We start from the raw sequence: 13,427 nt of genomic DNA, 5'->3' as shown, positions 1-13,427 counted from the left end.
TTCGTATGCGGGAGTCTAAGACTTGAGCGATAACATACTCTGTGTCGCCCTCATCGTTCAAATGGACTTCGGGGGAGCGTTGTCGTTAGCTCTGGGCTGTCCAGGTAGAGCGTCATCCTCATATGGTTGGAGCAGCCACGGATGAAAAGCGGGAAAAATGTTCTTAAGGCTATCTGGCAGGTCTAGCTCATAGGCCATGTTGTCAATAACACGGGTAATCTGGTAGGGACCCATATTCTTGTGGTCTAGCGACTTGACTGGCCTTTCGGTCTTAATATGTTTAGCGTTGAGGAGCACCCAGTCGCCAACAGCGAAGCGGGGGCTGGATGGCGGTGGACATCAGCGAAGTCTTTCATGCGTTCCTGGGTCCAGGCGATCTCATCGCGGAGGTACCGACGGGTTGCGTCAATGCGGTTTGTGAGGGAGTCAGCAGCGCGCCGCTGTGCTGCAGCTGGGGTGGCGTTAGTGATGGCGTGGGCTGGTTCTAGGCCGGAGCGAGGTTGGTAGCCCTTTGTTGCTTGAAATGGGGAAACTCCAGTAGCGGAGCTTATAGCGGAGTTGGCTTCGAATTCAGCTAAAGGTAGGAGCTGGGCCCAGTCATCCTGCAGGTAGTTCACGTACGAGCGCAGGTACTGCTTCAAGTCCGCGTTGGCGTTTTCTGTTTGGCCATCTGTCTCAGGATGATAGGCAGTTGAGAGCTTTGGTGCTGTGCCGACGCGGTCGCAAAGGCGGCGCCAAAAGTGGGATGTGAATTGGCGGCCTCGGTCTGAAACTAGGGTCTTTGGGTAGCCCTCTTCTCTCCAGATGTATTCGAGAAACTTGTCGACGATAGTTAGTACCTCCATGTTCTCAATGGCGATAAACTTCTTCTTCTTCGACAGCCTATCCACGACCACCATGATGTGTCGGTATGAGTGGCCGCACCACTTTGAGGGTGGCAGCGGCGTAATGAAATCGATAGAGATGTCCGTCCAGTATTTCTCTGGCACAGGGAATGGGTGCAGGAGGCCATGCTTAGCGTGGCGGTTGACTTTGGAGCGCCGGCAGGTGGTGCAGTTGTTAGTGAACCTTGCGATAGTGTCGGTCATGCCTTGCCAATAGTACCATTGGCTCACCTGCTGGTATGTTGTGGTGCGACCCCCGTGCCCTCCTGGCAGGGAGTCATGGATATCTTTTATAATGCGGGTCCTCAGTTTCTCGCTGAATGGGACAAGAAGGCGGTTATAGCGCATAAAAAGCTTTCTCTCAGCGTTGGTTTCAAGATCGCCCAGTTCCAACCGCACACCTTCAGCAATAAGGTGGTGAGGGATACGTCGATGGCCGTTGTTGAGTGCGTCGCGGATAGCGGTAAGGCGGGCGTCTGTAGGGTAGAGGGCATCGACAATTTCTTGGGTAGTCATTTCATCGGCTGCTACAAGGTCGTCGTAAGGGTCATGTTGTCCTTGGAGAGTGAGGCGGGCTAGCCTAACCATGGCGGTGCCCACGCGTGACATGCCTTCTCCGGATTCATGCATGAGGGATAAGATAGAGGGCAGGTCGCACTCGGCTTCTCCTAAGCAGAGGCCAGCAAGGCGGATAGCTTCATGGCTGCCTCCATCCCACCGGTGGTCGCCAAGGATGGTCTGACACTGGTGCTGGACGCGGTCGTCGGTGACACTCTCAGGCAGGTCACCTGTCCTTCTGGTGAGGCTGTCTGGCTTCGTGCCTTGTTTTCCAGGCCGATACTTGACTTTAAAGTCGAATTCCTCTAAGAACTCGGCCCAGCGGGCTTGTCGGCGGTTAAGGTGGCGTTTAGAGCGGAAGTATTCGAGGCCTCGATGGTCAGTAAGTACTTCTACTGTGTCGGCGGCGCCTGCGAGCTCCGGGCGCCATTCCTCGAAGGCGCGGACTATTGCCAGCAGTTCCTTGTCGTAGATCTCATAGTTGCACTCCGTAGGAGTCATCTTTTTGGAGAGGTACGCGACAGGGCGTATAGTGTCGTCGCTTTGAATTTGGGAGAGCACTGCAGCGTAGACGTAGTCAGAGGCGTCGGTTTCCAGGATGCATTTGAGGTCTGGGTTAAAATGGGCGAGGACCACCTCGCTACAGAATGCCTGCTTGAGCAGGTCAAAGGCTCGCGAAGCTTCGGGGGTCATTTGAAACAGCTTTGGATCTCCGCGGGTGAGATGGGTGAGAGGTTTGGCGATATCAGAGAAGCCATATATAAAACGGCGATAGAAATTGGCAAAGCCAAGGAAGGCTTGGACATCCTTGAGGGACTTGGGTAGAAGCCAGTCCTGTATAGCACTGACCTTTTCTGGGTCCATCTTTATACCGTTCGGTGTGATAATAAGCCCAAGAAACTTGACTTCTTCTTGGAAGAATTCAGATTTCAGGATGTCCATGGGGAGCCCAGCGTTGGACAGGCGTGTGACCACTCGGAGTAGATGGTCATCATGCTCTTCCCTTGTTTCGCTGAATATGATGACGTCGTCTAGGTAGGCCATGCAAAATTCGTCCAGGTACTCATGGAGGACGTCGTTGATGTAGGCTTGAAATGTTCCAGGGCTGTTGCACATTCCAAAGGGCATTACGGTGTACTGGTACAGGCCGTATGGCGTAATGAACGCTGAGAGGTGTTTATGCTCTTCTTTAATCCGGATTTTATTGAAGGCGGCGATAACGTCTACCTTAGAGAAGAATTTGGCCTTGGATAGCTTGGTGAGCATGTCGCGTATCAACGGAGGGGTGTTACGGTTCTTGATGGTATGGGCATTAAGTCCTCGATAGTCCACGCAAATTCGGATACCTCCTCCAGGTTTCTTGACTACTAGGAGGGGGGCAGCCCATTCAGAGGTGCTACGTTCAATGTGGCCTTTCCGGATCATATCGTCAATGTAGAGCTTCACAGCTCGGGCTTCGTCGCGGGATAGCGGCCTTAGCCGCTGTGATGAAGGGCGAGGCGGTTTTCCGGTTTCGGGTCTAACTGGATTTCAATAGCGTGGTCCAGCTTGTCTCGCTGCGGAGGGATCTCATCGGCCTCTCGTGGGTCGAAGCCATGGTAGAGGGGATGGAGGACCTCTGGCAGCTTAGCCAGGATTTCCTCTTTACTCATGTGGGGGCGCTCCATTCGATCGCGAAACTTTTCAAAGTCTTCAGGGAGGACTTTGGCTCCTGCCGCACGCAGCAGTTGGGTATCCGTCCATTCTTGGTCGGTCATATTGCAAAGTCTTTCAACCTCTTCCATAGAGGTTAGGCAGACCTGTTCTCCTCTTGTCACTGAAATGGCGGCCACCCGGCTTGAGATAAAAGCGATGTCGATAGGCGGGGGATGTTGAGGAGCCTTAGGATGGCGAGCTTTTTTAAGCTCATAGGCTGGGGGCGCTGGGTGTTTGCGGTGTCGGCTACTAGCAGCCATGCATGGCTTGTGGTTTTCTAGGCAGTTGCGAATGCAATGGTCTGAGTTGAATACTATTGACATAGTGTCCCAGTTTACCTGGGGGTTGTGGATTTGAAACCAGGGAGTGCCAAGGATCATTTGCACTCCGCTAACTTTGGTCACATAGGCAAGGACTTGTTCATGGTGGGTGTCGAAAGTTACGTGTACCCGTGTCATATGGGTAACGTTGGCAACTTGGGTGCCGTCTGCGAGCTCCAGGACAGCTGGGTCTTGGAGCGGAATTAATTCGTATTTGTGTGCGCGAGCATGAGATTCATCAATGAAGAGAGAAGCACAACCAGAGTCACCCATGAGTTCTACGTGTGAGGATGGTTGTTGAGAGGGAGATATCATCCCTTTGAATACTAATTGCTGACCTACCATAGGGAGATAAGTATTGCCACGAATAGCGGCGGCTGCGATGGCGGAGACGCGAACCCGTGGGGCAGCAGGGCGTTCCAGGTTCTTGATCCGGTCCAGGATTGCTTGCAGTGTGGGGTCAGGTTCAGTGTCGTTGTCGTCGCAGTCTTCGGCAGTAGGAGAAGGGGGCGTTGTAGGTTCAGGTGTATTCAAGGGTTCTTTATTGAGTTTCTCAGGCTCTTGGGGTCCCTGGGGGCGACTTTCGCCAGGGACTACTCGTTTTCCGAGCGGGCGTCAGAGGCGGCCGCTGGAGGAGTAGGGGCTCGGACGGCGTTAATGCGTACGGCGGCCTTAGGGATAGGGACGCCGGCGGCCTTGCGGGCTTCGTTCAAGGCGGTGAGGACTTCGGGGTAGCGGCCCATTGAAGTGAGCTTGTCCATGTCCTTGCAGGGCGCGTCGTCGGAGTTAGACTTGTGGCCTGCACGGGTGCACTTGAAGCAGCGTTCCAATTCAGCTAGGACCTGGGTCTCCATGACAGTGCGCTCCCTGTAGGGTTTGTTGATAATAAATTGGTTGGCTCCGCTGCCTTTGGGCTGCGCGTTGTCGGCGTTGCGATTGCGGTTGCGGTTATTGCCGCCGCCGCCACGACCGCTACCTCCACTATTACCCTTGCTAGGGTTGTGAGAGGGCTGGAGGGCGGAGTGAAGTTGTTCGAGGTGTCGGAGCTTGTGGCTGAACTTGGCAAAGTCCTTGGTGAAGGTGTCGTCGCTCATGAGGTGCTCCGCTCGGCTGCGCCACTGGTCTGGCAACTTCTTGTAGGCTTGCAGAGTCTTTTCCTCGTCGTCCCATTTCAAGGGAGCGACGCCGGCTTTGAAGCGGGCCAGGTAGGAGGTGATAGTCTCACCAGGCTTCATGAAGCCTTCCTTTTCGTAGAAGTTGTGGGCATCTAGGCGGGTATTCAAACGGCCGTAGCAGGCGTCGAGGATATCCCACGCTTCTTGTGCAGTATGGAACTCGTCTCCTTCGACAAACCATCCGCTCGAGATATTATCCCAGGCTACGCCGGTGGTTTTCATGCGGATGTAGTCTAGTTGCTCCTCCTCGTTGTTGGCGAAAGGGTACGGATGGGCACGGAACCAGCTCTGCATGTCGAGTTTCCATTTCTGGTAGGTAGAGGCCTTTGTGCCTGTAGGGCCCTCAAAGACCGCGGGTTCAGGTTGTTTAGATCGTCGCTGCGTTGTGGCGGGCAGCGGAGCGTCAGGGCTAAGTTTGGTAGCTGAGCGGTGGCGGCGTACGCTAACGGGTCCATCTGATTCGTCAGAGATGGAGTCATGCGGTTTGCCGCGTAGAGATGGGCGCGCGGTGCTAGCATAGGCTTTAAGCTTTTCTTTGGTTTCGCCGTGCGCGGTAGACTCTTGGTTAAGGGCGGTCTTGTACTCCTCCTTGCGCTGGAGGTAGCGTTCGGCTCGTCGCTCAGCGGTGTCGAGTTTCGACTGGAGGTCTTGGTTGGCTACGTGGAGGCTGCCTCTCACCTCTTGAAGCTGGTTTGTAAGGAACTTTACCTGCTTTTCGGAGTTGAGTTTGGCGACGCGCTCGTCGATGAGGTCTTCCTGAGCGTCCGTCAGGCGCTCTTGAAGATTGGCGAGGTCGTTATGTAGGGTGTGGACGGTGTCAAAGCAGAACTGGTAGAGTTTCTCTCCAGCTTCCGTGGTTGAGCCTTTAACAAAAGCTTCGTCAAGTTCTCCTACTAGCCTGGGCTCGCCGTTGGCGTCGTACTCATAGGCGGCTAGAGTTGGCTGACTGCCTTGAGGCAAGTCAGTTTTGGGGATTACGTAGCCAATGACTTTGCGGACGGGCTTTGAGGTAGTCCCCTCTGTGCGTGGCGTAGGCGAGGGTAGCGGGTCCCATGTAGGCGGAGAGAGGGCGTAGCTAGTATGGTTGCCGTCTTCTGTTTGGTACGTAAAGGGTTATCAGTGCGCTGGGCGTCCGACCGCTGTCGGAGAGCGGGGTACTGAAAGCCTGCGCGGCCGCGGGTTGTAGTGACGTTAGGCGGGGACGGTTGAAAGGAGTCGCTAGAGTCTTGAGCGTCTACGACAGGTGATAACGGGCGCGATGGTACTAGATGGTGGATTTGGGTAATGTCGGCCTCGTCGTTATCTGAGTCGGCGTCATAGCCCTGCTGCTCTAGCTGCTCGTTTCCGAAGGCGCCAGGTACAGCTGGGTTGCTGATTTGGCGTAAGTTGGCGGACCCGGTAGCGCGTGGCAAGGCGCTGCTGCGGGCGGTGGAAGCCACGGTAGGTCTAGCGAAAGACCTCGCGCTCTTACCGGGGCTGATCGTTGCACCGGCGGTAGGGTTGGCGTCGCTGCCCGAGGCGTCTCCCACATGGGGCGCGTCGGCGGCATTGCCGTCTGGGAACTGGGTGGACATGGCGTTGGTCTACCGTGTCGCGGGAACTGTGGGGATCTGCAACTAGCCGCACGCGCTGGGTTGCTATTAGAGCGCTGTTAGAGCGCTGTCAGAGCGCAGTTAAGGCGCTGTCAGGTTAGGAGCAACTGGCCAAGGACGCCAGGTTGCTGTCAGAGGCGTTTAATGGACTGCAAAAACGTGTTAGGGTCTCACAGGATCAGATATTTAAAACTGTGTTGAATTACAAAGTTTTTGCAGTACCGAGTTTCTAAGAAACTTCGGTAGAATTAAATACATGTGTGGGGCAGCGGGGCCTCGGCACCCGAGGCGCCGGCGTGGTCCGTGCTCAGAACACCAAGGTTCCAAACCATGACAGCCCGCTACATCGATAGACAGGGTATAATTGCAGAGTACAGAGATACCTTGGTTAATTTTAGAAAGAAGGGAGCTGCTTTGCTAGACTAGATTGCGCAACATCTCGATTAGAGCAATAGATATCCTACGCTATTCATTTCAACGTATTGTGACAAGGAGGTAGCGTAGGGAGAAGTAGAACGGCGAGTGACTGCAGGAAAGAGGGACGTGAAGATCTACAAGATTAATATAGATGCTAGAAACGAGCGCACAGAGTATCGTAACATCCGACTTCTTGCTAAGAACCTAGGCTATTATATTCCCTTCGATGTATGGAACAACTCGAAGCACGAATACGTCTTCCTCTATCGCATTCTAGACAGCGTAGTTGTAGGATAGGAAGACCTATAAATGTTTATAACATCGTGAACAGACTCCGCAACAATCAATCGGATCGGCATGATTGATTCCTATCTAGGTTAAAGGCTGCCTAATGAAGTAATTCTTTAACCTATATAGGAATCAATCATGTCAATCGATTGATTGTTGCGGAGTCTGATCGTGAACAAGAGAGCTATAAAGTGTAGATTATAGTGCAGATTGTAGTTAGAAGTGTATTAACTGTGTTCGTTAGTTTTACGAATAAGAAGATTGCTGTTTCGTCTTCTATGAATTTGCTATAATAATAACAAATGTTCTAGATAACAGCAAGATAAGGTTAGCTATTTAACTATTAGGTAACAGGGAGGGTGGCCAACGCGCCCCCGTAGCGTAGGAGGCGATGTTATGTAAATATAGCTGAAGAGGAGAATGCTGTCTCTAGATAAGGTAGCTTCTTGCTATGCATCGCCACTGCCCGACTAATGCTCGCCAGAAAACGCACCTGCGCGGCCGTCCGTGCTCTGACACCTGACGCACCCGGACATTCTTGTAAGACAGGACCCACCGCGTGAGAACTCTAGTACAGCGACCCATCTGCGTGTACGTCCGCGTACGGCTCACAGCCTTGCGCAAGAGCTCGTCGCAAAGGCGTCTCAGCTTGTGTACAGTTGTCAGATAATAGCACTGTTGAAGATGAGAGCGTACAGACGCCGGGTCTGACTAGTGCGACCCGGCATCTGTAAGAGCCAATCAGAACACAGGAAGGCTTGGCACCCCCTAGGTGTGCCCACAACCGTAGACAGAACCACAACACAATAAATCATCAATATCATCACCATCATTACCTATTTCATCAGTATTCCAGATGAGAGTGAATATCTGACAACAGTACACGCGGCGCTTAAGAGATGCTTGCTCGGATTTTGTTGTGCAATGTGGGTCTAGAAGTTACAATACTATACAGTAATTACTGTTGAGACGCGGTGAGAGCCTTCACTAGTATTCACGGTGAATCAGGCTTCCCGTGCTCTGATTGGCCAGGCACTGATTAGTCAGCTGCTCCGTGCGCGCACCATAGATATTCTCCCTTCTCCCGTAGCTCCAATACAACAAGTTCACGCACGTTTCTCCACCTTCATCAACAACAACAGAACACAATATACTCTGATGACTGCCTCGCGCGGTTACACTTTAATTGACTGCATTGTACTGCAACAGATAACAATCAAGCCGGCTTGAACTGATTGTTGACATCTCTGCGGGCCTAGAGGTCAGACTAATTATAACGCAGTAAATGCGGGATATTGCTAGAGAGGCCAAGAGCTCTTTGAGTACGCAATAAATGAGGAAGCTGGTTCAACCTGTTAGGATGTATCCACTGGAGTGTCTCTCGTGAAAGCTGAGTTTCGACATAACAATCTTTGCTTCAGCACAGTAGGTAATGTTGGTAGGCCTTGTACGATCGTACGGGTGAATAACAACAACGAGGTTCTTCTAGTAACTAGTATTGGTATTCTTATTCTCCCTCGCTACGTGGGGATGCTACAGAGGTATATCTAATCTGAGACGAGTAGAGCCAAAGTAGGATCGAGTCGGCTGTTAGGCAGCGCCGCAGCGGTGAGCAGCCGACTTACCGACCGATACTCACGATCCGACAGGTAATGCTATAAGCTAAACACCCCCTCCCTGTAGCCCTAGTTCCCGCGGTCTCACCGCTTGACAGCGCTCGAGAGCATGTTATGAAGATCTATCCCAACCAACAACAATCCTAGGGATGACGTGAGATAAGCTGCTTGGCAACCCCGCTCGCCACAACGTTGGAGAAAAAGCAATCCTGAGCCCAGTTCTTCATCTCGAAGCCGAGGAGCTTAGTGCAATGAGCAGCAGCTGGCTGTCTATGTATGCAAAGCAGGCTTACGTGCCTTGGCTAGGGTCTCTTTGTGTGGGACAATACTCTGCTGCTCTTTTTAGTGTTTCAAGCCACGTGTGTAACCTCGGAATGTCGATCTGCTCATCCTAGTTAGCGGCATCGTTTTTAATATTATGCCGGTCGCTAGGACAACGTGTTCCTTCAAGCCCTGTAAGACATGATCTTCTCGCATTAATTACCATTTTTTCTCAAAGTATATATAGATTTGGAATATCATTACCCTGTGGACTGCTTTTAGTCGCTCCACCTACTGGTGTAAGTTAGCTGCTTAGTCATGCTAAGAATAGGAATAATCGTGTCTAACCCCAACCTTACCCTATTGCAGAGGGTATTTCAGCCGAAACATCCGCCTTTATCCGGATTACTTGATCTACCCGTTTGCTAATCTAAGTAATACATAATAATTATGCCGGGTCCTTAGGTATAAATATGAGCAGGACAACCCTTTGCAATATCAAGGACCGCAACAGCAGTTACCCTACCACATCAATTATATACTACACCGTACTTCGTTCAGACAATGAGGAATTATCTCCCCTTAGCTTTTATCCTGCTGTCAGATAGCAGGCGTGTCGAGCCGAAAGTGCCGACACCGCTAGCTAATAATGGGTTAGCGTCTTAGCAGAACAAAACTCTCAGCGCGCACCTTAGAACAGAGAACAATACAATCAATCATGAACATCCATCACTTTTGTGCAATATCTCATCTAATCTGACACCAGGACAGCATTGGCAACTCCGATGTCTAAAAGCGGCAAATACGATCCGACGAAAACAAGCAAACATCCACCTACTCTGGGCACCTGGACACACAGATATAGTTGGAAACGAAAGAGCAGACTACCTAGCAAAAGAAGCAACCAAAGAGGACCCCAGATCAACAACAAAGAGCATTGCCTACCTAGGCACGATAACCAATAAGATACAACAAACTGAGCAACGCCAAGAGTACGAGAAATACAAAGCAAGAGCAACCGCTCTAAACAAAGCTACCTACTCAGCAAAATACCCTCTTAAAATCAGCAAAACCATCCAAATGCCACAGAACACGAAAAGAGTAACCTCTAGCGCTTTCTACTCTCTTAAGCTAGGACACGGATATTTCAACTCCTACCTAAAGAGATTTAAGAAACGAGACTCTAATCGCTGCACCTGCCAAAACATCCAAACGCCAGAACACCTACTACTGTACTGCCATCTATACAAAGACCATCGAAAAACGCTCCTACAAACAATCAAACATCGCCCAGTCACACTACCACTACTACTCCACACTAGTATAGGTATAGAAGCAACCCTAGCTTTTATCACTAGCACCAGAATAGGAACAAGAAAATGGTACCTAGGACAGCCAGCAGAAGACCTACAGAGAGACACTGTATAAAACTAAAACCACAACCCTCTCCTTTGCCACAAGAGCCCGCTGCTACATCTCTTTCTACTTATCAAACTGCTCTTTAGCACCTGGCAACAAACAGATACAAGCTATCTTTTGTAGAAAAGCCAAAAACCATATTAGCGAACCATACCAGAAAACCATGTAAATTAGAAAAACCAAGATAGAACGGCCTTCGGCCAAAGTCCTACATAGTCTCTGACTGAAAAAGGACTCTAATGGAATAATAATAATAATAATAATAATAGTCGATGTTTTGGGCGTTTTGGTGTAGGCGTCTGTATACAGGGATCTATTATAACCTAACAATAATAGACCTATACAGCTATTGCCTAGTCGATGTTTTGCTCGTGCGTGTGCTAGTGAAAGCAGGTGCTAGAGCGGTTCGGTATATGGGGTCGGTATATCGAGTCGGTTTAGGGCGTTCGGTGGAGAGGGCGTTTTTGGTGTAGGCGTCTGTATATAGGGATCTACAAGAGAGAGAATAGATCTATACATCTAGTGCCTGGTCGGTGTTTTGCTCGTGAGTGTGCTGGTGACAGCAGGTGCTGGAGCGGTTCGGTATATGGGGTCGGTATATCGAGTTGGTTTAGGGCGTTCGGGTATAGGTAGCATCTAGATATATAGGCCTATTACTTTGCAGCAATAGAGCTATATACCTAAGGAAGAGCCGTTGCTCTGTCGGTTTCGTAGAGGGTGCCTTCGATCGAACATCTAAAATCAGTTGGCGCACGGGCCACTTGCAGAGATTTCTCTCAACTAAGGCCAGGTAACAACTCTGTCAAAGTTGCAGCGGCCAGCGCGCCCGCCACAACGCCTGCACGCAAAAGCAGACGTTGGAAACTGATTCTAGGAAGGCATTTCAATGGAATTGAGATGAAAAAAGGGTAATCCAGGACCTTTTTGTCATCTCGAAAAGTTGGTGTTCGATGTAGGAGGAGGCTTAGACGACTTAGGAGGGAGCGACTTCTTCTTCCTTTGCTTCTTCTCAACTTCATATTCCTTCAAGAGCTGTCGAGCCTTCCCAAGCTTTGAACAGTCTCGCATGTAGTGAGGCTGGTCGCAAAGATAGCACTGGATGCCAGACGTAGCACCGGGTTCAGAGTCAGATGACAACGACAGCAAGTCTTTGTCGCCTCGCTTGTGCGGCGGAACGTACTTATAGGCTTTCCTGAATGCTGGAAGTGCTTGCTCGTTGGCGTCTTGCTGGTCTCGGACCTCCTTCTCTTCCAGGAACTTGAGCTTCTGTTCGACAGTGAGGTTGAGCTGTGCATTTACGGCGTCAACTGTAGTCCTGAATCTCGTTGGGAGTGATCTAATAAGGATGAGTAGCAGTGCAGAGTCTTTGTAGGCTCCGTTGGTGTCAGCATCTGCTGCCACAAGCTTGCGTCGGTAATCCTTCAGCTTTTCCCATGACCCAATAATTGTGCTCTCAGAATCGAATGTAAATGTCTGGATCCTAGTCATGTACATGTTGGCGGCGGTAGCGTCGGTTTGGGTGTACTTCTTGCGCAAGTAAGCCCAGAATTGGAAGGCAGTGTCGTACTCGTCAATGAGGGCCTGGTCATCATCGCTAAGGGATCTGAACAGGAGGTCGATTGCAGTTGCTTCGTCCTCTAGGTACTTGTTTCTCATGTCGACATTGATGCAGACCTTGACAGTCTTGTTGTCTGTAATGTCCAATTCTTTCACAGCGTCTGATAGGTCCCCAGGAGTAGGAAGCTGGCAGTGCTTCTCTAGACTCTTCTCGCATACGTAGAAGACTCTCTTCCCTTTTAGCTTGACTTTGTTCCGGCGGAACCAAGCATCGTGATTCTCAGCCGTAAGTTTGGGGATCTTCCATTCCTCCTTTGCTTCAGCCATTGTGTATCAGTGGTAAGAGGAGCTCGGACGTATAGGTAGTATACTGCAGGCGTGCAGGCGGTGCAGTCGATGCAGCTGGTGTAGGCGGTGCAGGTGATGCTGGCAATGATGCTGCCGGTGCAGGCGGTGCAGGCAGTCGTTGTCGATTCTCAAGCGTGGAGAAGATGTAGGTTGAATCTGAGTCCTGCGCGACTTGGATAGGTGATTGTCTCGCCAATCTGAGCCCTGCGCGACTCTAGTTGGTGTTCGATTCCTTCCGCGAATCGTAGCTAGGTCCTTCGCGACCTTAGTAGTGATTTGATTCCTCCTTGAATCTGAGTCCTGCGCGACTCTGGTGGGATCAAAACAATGACGTCAGTTTTGGCAACCGGAGCTCATAACCTATTGGAACAAGGTCCCTCTAGTAGTATGACTACTATGGATAACCGAGTGGGAGGAGGGACAAGGCGGGGTGGCTACAACGTATTGTATTGACTATCGTGTTATCTATCAAGATCTCACTCTATTGTGGTGGGTGCTATTGCCCACCAGGCAGTGCCTGCCACACCAGCACATCATGTGATCCCCAAGCACCTTCTACCTGGACTGAACCCAGATATTCTCAACAATAATAATAATAATAATAATAATAAAGTGCCGAGGAAGCTCCGAAGGTTCCACCGAGGATCACCATAGCATCTGGGCTCTAGCCCGTTACAGCAACGATCCTTACAGCTGAAGTTAGTAAGCTTCGACAGGCTAGTCAGCGCCAGCAGCGTAAGAAGCAACAGCGCCGACAGTATATAGCCTGTGGAGGAGCTCTGCGGGTAGAGGAAGGTCAATTGCTTGCTGCAGAGGCTGAAAGAGTGCTCCAGAAGGTAGAGCAGGCAGGGCAGCCAAGCAGGCCTCGGGCACCACCAACCTGCACCAATTGCCACGAAAAAGGCCATAAACGGACTTAGTGTACTAATAGATAGCGCGCATCTAATAGATCTATTTTCTATATCTTTTATTGCGTGGTTGTAGAGCTACTGCAAGAAGACGCGTCGCGATTTTGGTGGGGCGGGCCGAGGAGTGGTTTGGGCCGAGGAGTGGTGAGACACGTTAAGATAGGTAGGGACATTACGCAGTTGACATGTGAACCGCCTTCACAGTACTTATTCAATGCCGGTGCATCTAAAGAACTGGCACAGGCCCAATCGAATGCTAACGCAGATGCGATTAGAAGAGGTGTAGATAACAAAATCAGGCTCAGTTTCATATTGTGAGTGAAGCAACGAGGAAGGTGTAGAAGGAACCTAGTAAGAAGGGGACAAGATGTTTATACATAATAAGCCAA

General features: G+C 50.8%; 4 protein-coding genes across 4 annotated transcripts; 1 reads left to right on the top strand and 3 right to left on the bottom strand.

The window, feature by feature from the left end:
- Positions 1 to 57: 57 nt before the first annotated feature.
- Positions 58 to 4,311, bottom strand: PtrM4_113180 (uncharacterized protein; the record flags this gene model as incomplete). The annotated part of the gene is made up of 4 exons (XM_066108061.1): positions 58 to 262; positions 310 to 2,916; positions 2,967 to 4,027; positions 4,123 to 4,311. 4 exons carry the CDS (start codon positions 4,309 to 4,311, stop codon positions 58 to 60), a joined length of 4,062 nt encoding a protein of 1,353 aa, XP_065961246.1.
- Positions 4,312 to 4,547: 236 nt separating this feature from the next.
- On the bottom strand, positions 4,548 to 6,206 carry PtrM4_113170 (Myosin-tail-1 multi-domain protein; the record flags this gene model as incomplete). The annotated part of the gene is made up of 3 exons (XM_066108060.1): positions 4,548 to 4,580; positions 4,642 to 5,707; positions 5,791 to 6,206. The coding sequence occupies 3 exons, from the start codon at positions 6,204 to 6,206 to the stop codon at positions 4,548 to 4,550; spliced, it is 1,515 nt and encodes a 504-aa protein (XP_065961245.1).
- Positions 6,207 to 9,279: 3,073 nt separating this feature from the next.
- Positions 9,280 to 10,234, top strand: PtrM4_113160 (uncharacterized protein; the record flags this gene model as incomplete). The annotated part of the gene is made up of 2 exons (XM_066108059.1): positions 9,280 to 9,405; positions 9,578 to 10,234. 2 exons carry the CDS (start codon positions 9,280 to 9,282, stop codon positions 10,232 to 10,234), a joined length of 783 nt encoding a protein of 260 aa, XP_065961244.1.
- Positions 10,235 to 10,433: 199 nt separating this feature from the next.
- PtrM4_113150 (uncharacterized protein) lies at positions 10,434 to 12,109 on the bottom strand (the record flags this gene model as incomplete). Its single annotated transcript, XM_066108058.1, has 2 exons — positions 10,434 to 10,461; positions 11,406 to 12,109. 2 exons carry the CDS (start codon positions 12,107 to 12,109, stop codon positions 10,434 to 10,436), a joined length of 732 nt encoding a protein of 243 aa, XP_065961243.1.
- Between the last annotated feature and the right edge of the window lie 1,318 nt (positions 12,110 to 13,427).

This window comes from Pyrenophora tritici-repentis, chromosome 6 (assembly GCF_003171515.1).
Source record: "Pyrenophora tritici-repentis strain M4 chromosome 6, whole genome shotgun sequence".
NCBI lineage: Eukaryota > Fungi > Ascomycota > Dothideomycetes > Pleosporales > Pleosporaceae > Pyrenophora > Pyrenophora tritici-repentis.
Note: the sequence above shows the minus strand (reverse complement) of the source record. Positions and strands in the feature narration are given on the sequence as shown.